General features: G+C 48.3%; 1 protein-coding gene across 3 annotated transcripts in view; it reads right to left on the bottom strand.

The window, feature by feature from the left end:
• The window catches only part of FOXP1 (forkhead box P1), a 159379-nt gene that overhangs the window by 79163 nt on the left and 67964 nt on the right, over positions 1 to 12252 (bottom strand). For all 3 annotated transcript variants that reach the window (XM_036266552.1, XM_036266554.1, XM_036266553.1), the window contains 3 exons: positions 10450 to 10587; positions 9352 to 9441; positions 4147 to 4300 (listed from right to left, as the gene is read on the bottom strand). In XM_036266552.1, coding sequence (XP_036122445.1) covers positions 4147 to 4300; positions 9352 to 9441; positions 10450 to 10587 — 382 coding nt within the window. The remainder of the gene's footprint in view (positions 1 to 4146; positions 4301 to 9351; positions 9442 to 10449; positions 10588 to 12252) is intronic.

Genomic DNA, 12252 nt, shown 5'->3' with positions numbered 1-12252 from the left:
ATAGATAATCATCTCAACGTGATCAGCCAAACATCTTTACTTTGCTAAACTGTTAAAGATTTTAATTATGCTAGCATTGGAGAGCACTGGTCTAATGAGGCGATGGACCCAAGAGAACCCGAGTGGTTAAGAACTGTGAAATGAGTCTGATAGGATTTTTTTATATTCACCGTGGATCGTTTGCATATCAAAGAGGAGTAAATTATTGCACAGCAGACCAATAACCTTCTCCGCCTTTCTGAGAGAAGTGTTAACAAAAACAGTTGATCTCTCCTAACGGTTCTCCACAAAAATGTTCAAATACTTAAGGATTTGCAATTAATATATACTGTAATGGAGGGCTCAAATGATACATTAAGTGGTCAGATACTCTTAGGACGCATCCTCAACAGCCATGTCGCTTTTCCTCTTCCTTCATAAAAATCAAATGCCAATTATATTTTGATGGATTTTGTCCCAAATGAGCATTTAGTTATTAGGCATATTCAATTATTACTTGTCCCTTGAAATTAAACCTCGGGGGCAAATTAAACAAAGGGAAAGGTCACTACAGAATCCGGGGTCCGGCTCTGCTGCATCTGGGTGAGTCTTCTCCACACCCGGGGAAGGGGCTCGCGGGGCGTGTGCGCAGCGGACAGGCACCCCACACCTCTGTGCGCCCAGGAGGGCCTGCGACGGCGCCCACCCATGCGAACAGCAGCGGACAGGCTCCTGTCGGAGGCGCATACTGACAGAGCCACGCACGTTGGCGCCTATTTCTGTTTCCCATGGAGTGAACACCCTTGAAAAGAAGCCGCCGCCACTTTCCCCAACCGGTTTCTGGGTTGGCGGCAGGGGACGTGGGAAGCCTGGAGGACTGTGGGTCTAACAGCTGGTCACATTTTCGTTCTGAAGAAAAAAAAGAGCAGAACTTTGAAGCCATTTGAAAAATAAAGTGGCCCGGTCAGTGTGGCCCAGTGGTTGAACGTGGACCCTGCACCAAGAGGTGGCCGGTTCAATTCCCGGTCAGGGCACATGCCCAGGTTGTGGGCCCGATCCCCAGTGGGGGCGTGCAGGAGGCGGCCAATCGATGTTCTCTCTCATCGAAGTTTCTATCTCTCTCCCCCTCCCTCTAGAATCAATAAAAAAAAAATTATTTTAAAAAATAATAACAATATAAAAAATAAAGTGAATTAAGGCCTGTTGCAAACCTAAATGAAAACTAAAAGTGAGCTGTGAATACAGAAATACTGACAAACCTTGTCAGACTTGTCACACCTGCAGGAACATGCCATCACTCTCCTCTGATTCCACTGGGCTACCCACTCAGTTTCATCATCCACAGGGAGAAATGGTAAATAAAGTAGTGACTCGTGGACTTCTGGGTCAACTTTCAACATGGTAATTATGTTTAAGAATATTCTCATTAGATCTGGAAGGAAGCAGTCAGATCCATTCCCTCCATCAGTGCTACACTTGGTGGTGGTGTTTAGCTGTGAGTTCCACGAACACTATCTACCAAAGGATGTATCATTTGAATGCTGATCTCACGATAGACTTAAGACTGACACAAGTAGGGTAGTCACTCATCAGGCTAAATGGTATCAAATTTCTAGAAAGCAAGTATTCCTTCCAAAATGGTAGACAGGAATAATGGTATTGAGTAAACAAATCCATTAACAGGCACACAATTGAGCAATGAGGTTTATCTATAACTAACAAAAATGGGAAGATCAGAATGATATTGAGAGTATATTTCTGTATGGAATTACTGGTGCTGGGAAGGGTCCTATGATTAAAGAGGTCAAAGAGAAAAGCAGACAGACTAATGAGGTAAGACGACAGACGGCCCTATCGTCACTTCACAAACATCAAAAACATGCCTCTGTTTCATAACCTTCGGGGAAACAGGCCTTCAGAATAGCTCTCTCCCTCCATGCCTACACGTGACATTCACAGACAGGTCTACGGTGACTCAGCCAAGGCCATGAGCAGGTGTGTGGACACATCTTCATGACAGCACCACAAAGTGGCATCCCCAGCTATTTCAGCCACGACCCCTCTGGCCTGCTACCATTCTTCTTCCCAGAGTAACTGGCCCCTTCATTATAAAAGAAAATGCAGACACAGGTTTAAAAAATGTATGTTGTGGGGACAGTTGACAGATTACTGTTCTGGGAACTCAATTTTACAGCCCAGGTATCACTGGCTCAAAGACAGAGTTGGTCGACCTTCCCTTGTCCTTGCACACCGGTACCCAGGTGACCATGTCCAAGCACAAAGTTGATTTAAGCCTCATAATGACATCAGTTTTAAGCCATTATCTCTCTGATAAAGAAAAAATTGTGTTGTAGTCCAACATGACTGAATTCTCAAGCCTCTTTGGGCAAGGGGCAGGAAGACAAAACCGACCTCTGGAGTCCCTGAAAGGTGTCCATGGCGCTGGTGGTTCACTTCACCACAAGCACCTGACTCCAGAAATATTTATGTTTATGTTTGTGCCTCTTGGGCACACACACAGGCTCCCTTAGATTTCACACATGCGTCTTTCCAATGCTGCGGGACTAATAGTCATAGCACACTGCTAAGCATATAAATCAATGCCGTGACCAGCGAATTACCTACCAGTGTCTCTGATATGTTACTGCAGAGATTACACTTCATGCATCAGCACATTCATTTCTCTCACATTACACGTGAGCTTGTCTTGTCACTGCCCAATTGCCCCCTTCTGGAGAGCTTAACGGACGCACTGCAAGTGAGCCTCAGTGAGTCAACTTAGCAGAACAGGGCAGAGGGAACAGATGAGTATTGGCACCTAAGTCCAGTGGGTGTGTCAGAACAGCCTGCAGTGTTTCCAACGATAAACGCGAAGGCTAATTAATGCTCGTTGTAGCATTCTGCAAGTACAAAGATGCATTAGCCAATGTGCCCTTTGTCTCCCCTGGTGTCGCTCAGCTACCCAATCCCCTCCTCCGAGAGCCATGGAGATGCTGATTACCCACCAGGCACTTGAGCAGTGATGGCAGAAAGGGGAGGGACAAGGGGAGTCAGAGAAAGAAGCTCTGGTCTCAGCAGTATAAACCTCCCCGCCAAAAACCCAGATGGGATAGAAATCGGGTGTGTTTGACTCAGGAGAGAAGAATAAAATGCAGACAGGCCTCACTGTTCCACCTGATACCAAAAGTTTCTGAGCAAAGGGCCACGCCTTATGGGCCAGGAGGGTAAAGCAGCTTCCCTCTTTCCAGCCCTATCCAGAAAGCAACTGGATCCAAGCCACAGAAGGCTTCAGCTGCCAGCCTTTGAGACACAGGCATAGGCACAGGCACACATCCATCCAGATGCGTTAGAACTGGAGGGCCCGGGCCTGCAGGAGAGAGGAGATCTGGCGGCGCAAGGCTGGGCTGCGGGCCTGTATGTCACAGCCCGGCACGCAGTCCTGGTCTACGTCCCGGCTCCCAGGAACCCGGCTGCCTCGCACCACACACGTGAGAAGCGGCCTAAGGCACGAGGATGTCCTGAAGACAGCTCGGCACATGTTTGTCTCTGACGCCCAGCACCCACTGGGATTACCTGTCAATGGCTTTTCTATAGAAAAATTCTACATCTATGAAATCTTGTTATTTTTTAAAGAACCCCGATTCTGAAGAGCAAGAGATATAAGTGCCCCTGTCCGGATGAGTGTAGGTCTAACCTGCTCAAAAAACGATGGGCAGAGAAAGGTAAAAACGAAAGAAGAAGAAAAAGAGAAAAGCCCACAAAAACCTCTTGTTTTTATAACAGAAAAGAGTTTAATCTTAACTATTTACACAAAAATAAACCTGACTCTATTCTTAGGTAATAAAAAGTGGCATTTATAAAGCACCAGTGAGATTTAAAACAGAACAAGTTATATGTCATGAGATGTAGCTGAAAATGACCAAAAAAAAAACCTTCAAGAAAATTCATCTGTGATTCCAAACTGAGACACTGGATCTGGGGAAAGCTCCGCAGGTCCAAGGAGCACTGCCTTCTCCTCTGCGAGGACGGCCCCGGGCCACCCCGTGGCACCAACACGCACTTGGACTTTTCTTTTGAGCCTGTGGGCGCATGCTCGGAAGGACAGCTCCTCGGCGCCCAGACCCCGGCCGGCCGCCCGGGGCGGCGGAGCGGGGCAGCACCACCCACCTTGCGCGAGGGGCTGCAGGGGCAGTGCGGGCTGGCCCGGCTGCAGCGTGAGGAGGCCTTGGCGCTGCAGAGACAGGAGGTGCTGCTGCTGGAGCTGCTGCATCTGCAAGAGCTGCTGCTGAAAGGCCAGCTGCTGGGTGGCCACCTGCTGCTGCTGCAAGAGACAGAAAGAGGGTGTGAGATGGCCAGGGGCGAGGACAGCCGCGTGTGCACGCGCGGACGCAGGACGCACGGACATGCACCGTCGGCCTCCAACCTGCGGGCCGTGTGAGGGAGGGGCACCCTCTGACTGCGGAGGTGGGGCCAGCCTGCCTGCCTGCCCCCCCGCGGCGTGACTCACCCAGCACCCAGCTCTTCCCACAGCTGGGAAGGCCCGGGCTCTGGTCAGCACGGAACCCCAGACCGCGAACCCTCTGATCACCAGAAAGAACACCCCAACGCTCCGCGCAGAGGGACCTGAACTCAGGACCGCGAGGAGGGACGAGCGAGCCGCCCTCCTCCCGCGCTCTGGGACAAGCTCTTAACTACTGTTTATCACTTCTGACATAAATAAATGAGAAAAAGTCAGACCTTTGAAGAAGAAAAACTTCATCTAATATTGTTAATTAGCCATGACAAACGATGAAATAACATTGTAAATCTTTCATAGAAACAGCCACTAGATTTTAATTACACACATTCATAATTTAGCAAACAACATCACACTCCACTGTGCTCCGCTCGGAGACACCGCTCAGGCCGCGCGGCTGCGGCTCCAGGCCGCGCCCTGCTTCCCGGCTGGCCCTGCAGAGGGGCTCTACCTTTGATAAATATCTTTCTGTTGATTGGACAATGACAGGAGGAAACTTTTGTTGTGTAAAACATCAATACATCATTCCTGTGTTTAGCAGGCCTTGCTGCAGCCAAAAAAATTAATGTAGATTTCCTCAGTAATTATCTGAGTGATAGAAAGATAATACAGTGCAGCAGAACAAAAATAGAGGGAAATTATCTCATATCCTTAATCTGTGAGGGATCAGAGGGAGGCTGAGGTCTCAGCCACTGCATGGCTAACAGTTCCCAAGGGAAGATTAACCCTTCCCAAACTGCAGCCCCCAAAAAAGACTCTTCAGGAAAAGAGCAAGATACGTTTTCCGAATTCTAAGTGTATTCAAAACATCAGGAAGACTGCAGCGAACAAGCCTACGAGGCCCCGCCACCGCTTCTGCCGACTACAGGTTACAACCACTGCCTGCCCTGGGCCCAGCGCCCGCCCTGGGTCCCGGTCCGCACACGATGGCCTTCTGGGTGCAGCGTGCAAAGGGACACAGAAACAGTGCTTCCATTCGGTCTTCATGCAGTTTATTTCACAGTAAAAAACCATCATTCTCCTATTAGCAACCAATTTCAGACTTACTACCATGCCACTGAGAAAGTTAATTGAGTTTCACTCCAAAAAACAAATTCTATACCACTAACAACAAAAATTTAAATACATTTAAATGAAAAGCCAGTGTTTCCATTTTAAGAACAGCATGCTTAAAATGATCCAATTGTTTTCACCCCTTCCCAAGTTATCACATTAATGTAAAACCCAATGATAGTTATATTCATGTCAAAATGATTTTTCACTTCTTCAACAGATATTAATTCACAGCATTTAAAGGGGGGGGGGGGACCAACACAGATACAATAGAAGATGAGGGATCTAGCTGCTCTTGAAGGGGAAATAACGGGGGAGGGGTGCTGGAGTTTAGGGAGGGCGCTTCCTGTCTTACTGTAAATGAAATGTTTAAAAATTTTGTATTTATATAAAATGACTGATGGCTTTTCTGTTGTCACTGTAGCCACCCCTAGGAAAGCTCATGAAAGCTGTCCGCGTTTGAACAGCCAGGATATAAAAGTATACAAGGCCCATTGTCCAAAGAAAGAATTTAAAAGCAATACTGGTTGCCAAACGGCTCTCCACCCAGTTACCAAACACAGGATACGAGCCCATTTGTTTACTTCTCACAATTGAATGCACACAAAAAAGGTCTCCGTGCAGTCCCCTCGACAGGTCAGTAGTCAGTGTTAAAATGCTCAAATGCCCTGATAAACCTGGCGTTTCGGATCCCCTCCCTGGAGCTGCAGTCAAAGGTCTGTTTTCCTTTCTTCGGCTCCTCCCTACTGCCTAACATAAACTGTCATAACTGCCCGGACAAACGGCCCTTTACAACAATCCACCGAGCCTCCCTCACCCATGCAGGATGGGGACTTTGCTTGTGGCCTGACTCACTAGTGATCCGGCCCCTAGTGCCCACACCCATTCTCTGAGCAGTGGCTTGAACAGCCCGCTGCACGGCCCAGTCTCCATCCATCTCCTGAGGAAGAGCTTCGGTCCCCGTCAGTGTGGAGCCCCGCTTTCTCAAGGAAACATCTTTGAGACAACTTTAGGCAAAAAGCAAGTAAATAAAGGTTCCTTGTTCTGGTCTAAGATCAAGAGATTCACAGCAAAGTTAATCAAGAGAAAGGAAAGGGGGGAGCAGAGGAGGAGACCTGACAATTCAAAATTATGAGCCACTAATGACTGGGGATTCAGTAAATTAATACACTTGTTCCATCTGTCAACATCCCAGTTCAAGCCTTGTTCAAGTCATAGCCACCAGTCCACATCACGAATTGGTACCATGTGACTCCATCCCATTGTGGCACAAGAGGACCACACCTGCATGCTGATGGCAGACCACCTCAGGAGCACAAGGTCTCCTTATCACAGGCACAACAGTCTGGCCAAGTCCACTGGCCCCGTGACCATGCCTGGACTCCAGGAAGACCTGCCATGGGTCTGCCACCCCCGCCTTCAAAATGGATGACGAAGTTGAGCACAGCAAAAGTGATGCCCTGGAGACGGAAATGCTCCTGTTGTGTCTCACCTCCTTGCTCAGAACCCCTTTCCTCCCCCTCCTCCCACACTCGGGCATCACGGCGTTTCTGCGGGCAGAGGTGCCCTCTGACAGCAGCAATTTGGGAGAGTTAACTTTTATCCTTCCTTCTGCTGCATAACTTCCCCCTCGCATTTCTTTATCTGCCCTGAGCGCATCTGGACTTTCAAGTTCTCCCAGCACGCAGACGTGCCCCAGCTCCGGCTCACAGACCAAGTAAGAGGTTAATAAGAAGTGGCAACAGAAAGGAAGACTGCGATCCCTGGTAACTGATAAGAATGACAGTGGCAGCCCTTTTTGGTTTGTCTTCAAATATAGAGTTAAAGATCTTTAAAAAACTAAATTTTGATGCCTTTGAAAAGAAAGAAGCACAAAATAACAACAGGGGGTTATTGCCTGCGAGCCACGGGGGAGAAACTCCATAATTCTTATTCTCCCTTTTGAAGGCTGTTAGAAATCTGATTCAAAAAAGCAACAGCAGAAGGGGAAACCTCTTGAGGCTGTAACCATTTCCTGTGATCATGCATAATGTGCTTCAAAAGTGGGTTTTTACCAATTCTGTTGATCAATCGCACCTCCTTCACATCCCCCTTTTTCTGCTGTGTTTACATCTGCTGTGACTCAGTGACAAGCACTGTCTGAGCCTGGGACACGGGCCTGTCATGTTGATTTATGGGCGCACCAAACCACAACTTGTCCAAACTGAAGCTCGCAGTTCATTAATTAGAGAGCTGTGACTTTGAAGTCAGCTTTCAGACTGTGGTTTTTAACATTTGGCTTAATTTATATGCTCTTGAATGTGGATCTCTAAGGAAAAAACTGAAATTCCCTTCTTGTCTTTGAACTTCTTTTGACCGCACAATAATCATTTCTTTGTCCAGAGTGATGCCTGCAATCCCGGAGTCATTAACGCGCATTGAACTGCCACTGATGAGTAAGCCCCACTGAATTAGAAAAACAGCCAGCAAAACAAAGCTGAGAGCCTTCCGCACAGTGATATCTCACAATTACATGCCTTCCCTCCCTCTGCCATTTCCATTTTAATTACTGTTAGTCCTTTAGATTTACATTTTAGACACTTTTTAATCTGTTCCCTTTTCTATTACAGCAGCACCCGGTACCACGCCACTGTACACAGATGTGTCAGCATTTTCGTTAAAGCACCTCCTCCCCTGCACCCCGAAACTGGCCCTGCTCTGTGGGGTGCACCCAGGCTGCTAAGGAGGGCTCCGAGGCGGAAACCTGCCAGGGCACGGGAAACGCACCAGCTGTGTGGAGGGAGGAACCACCAAGGGGGGAGGGCTGGGTCCTTCCCCTGTGTGGGGTCCGTGCTTCCCGGCCCCACACTCAGGTGAGGGATGGGTGTGGAGTCACCGGGAAAGACTCCTTCCCACCAAGGAAAGTGGCCACCTGCCTAGGGCCAGCGAAGAAGCCATTGCATTGGACTGCAAGCTGTTTATCAAACTACAGATGCCGTCATTCCAAGGAGGAGACACTTCAATGAAAAGAACTCCAGTCACGGTGGAGACACAAGGAAGTGAGTTGCCATGAACAGCTTTGGAACGGGTAGAAAGATGTCATGATAATGCACAGAGACTCCCCCAGTGACGGAGCCTTGGCACACGGGACCAACAGGAGGAGGATGAACCCCACACCCCCAAAGCTTTACCATCATGGAGCTGATACTGCCCCTAACTGGATGGGATGCCACACGCAATCACTATGCGAACTTCCAAAGTGCTGCGTCCATGCAGCGGCTGTAATACCCCGTTGTAGCTGTTGTCGCTAGGGAAACAGACTCCAAGCTGAGCCTTCTCTGATCTCTACTGGGCCATCGCGGACTTGCCTGGAGCACTTCCAATGCGTACAATTTGCATGAAGAAGTTAAACGGAGGTTGTGGGTGTTTAATCTTGCTCCCACTTTCTGTGTCTCCAACCTCACCACACACCCAAGCTCTCTGAGCCGGAAAAAATAATCAAGTGTGTGTCCAAATGCAATTTCACTGCAAGCACTTCCCTTCCCCCAGGTACTTCTGCAGAAGGAACCCTAAGGTTCTGCCACGATCCCTGCCCCACGCACATGCTAGGTGAGCCTGCAGTGGTGGCACACACACGCGTCAGCAAACAAATGGAGCCCAGAAACACCTGAGCGAAAACACGACAATAACTCTCGGTCTGAAAGCTGAGGACCGATCGAGTCAGCTCGGTTGTGCAATCATTTGAAAGATGAATGACAGCTTAATAGCCACTAGATAGTCCTCTGGGATCTGTGGTTTGAAAGTAAAATATGTATTGTCGGTACCTCTTTGGGCTGTTTTCCAGCATGTTGTTGTTGTAAAAGTTGAAGCTGCAACTGCTCCTGTTGTTTTTTATAAAACTCTTGAAGCTGCTGCTACAAAGAAAAGAGAGGACGGTAAGTCAGAGGTAGTGCCAGCCCACGGCCCCTCTCGGTGCCACACGAACCGGAGTTTGAAAAATAGCATCCTTTTATCTGTAACGGCTTGACCTTTAGTTTGAAACTCAACAATAAATTTCAGCGCACACTGACTATTCTTGGCATTATTGTTTGAAAAGTAATCCCCCAAATGAACTGATGAAAAACATACCATTTTCTACACAAACTAATTACAGTAAAGCAAGGGGTGACCTCTGAGTGTACAACAAAGGCCAAGCGCCCTTGCTGGGAGTCCGGTGCCTCTCCTGCGAGACAGCCACAGGCTTCCTCAATGACAGGTTGGCAGCGCGGAGGCTGTTCAGCGAGCGCGGCAACAGCGTGGGTAGCCCGCCGCCTCTGCACCGCCCCACACCCCAGCCCTCCGCACTGGGCCCTCCGCGGAGCCTCGCCTTCTGCCTGCAGGTGTCCATGAAGTGTGAAGATCGGTGTCCAGGCACAATGGCAGCCAGAGTGCCTTTCAGCATCAGCACAGGAAAGGAAGTAAAATCGACCATGTACCTTACAATTCGTCAACCCCAAAGTGGTTTTCTCTATGTAAAAGGACGGGCTGTAAGCATCTGGGTTAAAGTGGGGATGGCGGGGCTGTCCCGTCAAACCCACTGCCAGTGCCTCACTGCTCCACTCGGACCCGCACATTGAGAAGCCTCTGGGCTTACCGAGTAAAAGAATATGAGCCACGTAAGCCTAAAGACCTCATTCCCACCAAGTCCAATTACAGCCCTGATCTCAGTCCATCGGGTGCTCTCCAGGCCCAAACCCTAGTGGCCCTGGCAGGGTCTGTCTTTCAGGGACGCGACACAGTTGACTCTAGGGGCCCAGGTCGGGTCCCACCCTCCTGCTCTCCTCTCCCAGGAGAGCTGCTCAGGCAGGGCAGCGGGGTGGCGGGGCGGGGCGGCCTGGCAGAGTTCGAGGCCTTGCAGGACGTGGGGGAGGAAGGGGCGTTACCTGCTGGAGCATGAGGGCCTGCTGCTGCTGCAGGAGGACCTGGAGTTGCTGCGGGCTCAGGACTTGCTGCTGGAGGATCTGCTGCATCTGCTGGGGAGTGATAACTTGAGGTGTCATCATAGCCACTGACACGGGCACCTGGAATGTTAACACAGGATGAGCAGGGGGCCAGGGAACCCAGCACACAGCACTCAGCCTTTCCAGGTCAGCGGCTGCCCGTCCTCAGCCTGCTTACAGCACTGACCAGTCTCCCACGTACAATGGGCTTAACCAGAGGGGACCAGCACCAGATCCTACTGAATCTATTATAAAGTTTAAGTGTAAACACACACACCCTGCAGTACGACAGGTGTCCCAGGCGCTCTTACAAGCAGACAAGGACTCCAGGCTTAGTTAATGAGTCTGGGGTTAGGTCAGAACCATCTCAACTTCTTCCTAAGAACGATTTTTCTGTCACAGTGCAGCTAACACAAACAAGTTTCGTTTCAGAGAAGGCAAATGGCAACCAGGTCGCCCAGCTGGAGCCCACAGGATCCACTTCCCTGTGGGTGGTGCCTTTAAGGACAACCGAGGAATGCCGTCTTGTGGACAGCGACCTCAGACGCACCTCCTGAACTTCAACACAGGCCCTTCCCCTGATGCCTTTACCCTCCTCATTCACCCAGCACACAGATGTCTCAATTCTTTCGTATTATGTGTGACACCATTAAAGCCGCTTTCCATGACATTTCAGTGACAAACAGCTCCAGTGATGAACTTGATAGCATTTCATATTTGCAACTGTTAACACGTTCTGCGCGGGCATCTCTGCAAGGCACCTGCACCCGGTATCTGAAAGGATGATGTCTTGTTCAGATAAAACACTGACATTAAAATGACAGGCTGTCTTGGCCAAGGTTACACAAATTGTATTCAAGCGGATACCTAATGACAATGCTATGAATTCTGCAAGCTTTCTAGAATGTAATTTAGCTATTCAAAATAATCACTGCACTTGTGTCTAATTTGCAGACTACATGAGAACCATTTTGTCAGTCCCCGTAATACAAGAAGACTATTTCATGAAAAATCACCCCCCCCAATAAAAAAGATAAGGAAAGGAAAAAAACAATGAAAGAAAAGACAAAACCTGTATGTCTTTTAACAGTAATATTTAAGCATCTTACTTTTCTTTGGTTTCTAACCAAACATGTGACAGCAAGAAGCAGTACAGGATACACTTTGTTAAAAAGGTCTGCTGTCATCTCATGTATTACAATAAAAGGTAATAACATGTTTTGCACTTTGCCTGTGTGCCACTTTGAAAAAGAAATCCGGCAGACAATAGCTGATCAGAAGATAAAAGAATTTAAAAATCTTTCAGGGGAGCAGCAAGCGAAAGCGAGAAATGCAGTATTAATTTTACGTAACATAATGTCTTAATATGCAGTTTATCTTGACTTTTTCACATGATTTGTCCTGTCATTTGCATAGCAAGCTCTCATTCCTAATTTCACAGTCATTATGCACTGATGTCCCGATTTCTCAGCATCACTAATTTTGATGAACTAAAAATGGCTCCTGAAGGTCAGACCCATGTGCAGAACACCCGCACTGTTGTCGAGGGCATGTTTGTGTGTGAGGATGTTCACCTGCACGGTTCGCATTGTTTGGAAACACAGCCGAGAACATTAAAAAATTTCATTAACTCAACTCTAGGTCATCAACGAATTCTTCCTATTGCAGTGGCTTTCAAGTGAAGATATAGATACATTGTAATTTAAAACAGAAGGGAATGTCTGAATATTTTTATATGCAAAAAGG

Source organism: Molossus molossus, unplaced genomic scaffold, assembly GCF_014108415.1.
Source record: "Molossus molossus isolate mMolMol1 unplaced genomic scaffold, mMolMol1.p scaffold_m16_p_18, whole genome shotgun sequence".
In the NCBI taxonomy this organism is placed as follows: Eukaryota; Metazoa; Chordata; class Mammalia; order Chiroptera; family Molossidae; genus Molossus; species Molossus molossus.
The sequence above is the reverse complement of the archived record's forward strand: the minus strand, read 5'-3'. Positions and strand labels throughout refer to the sequence as shown.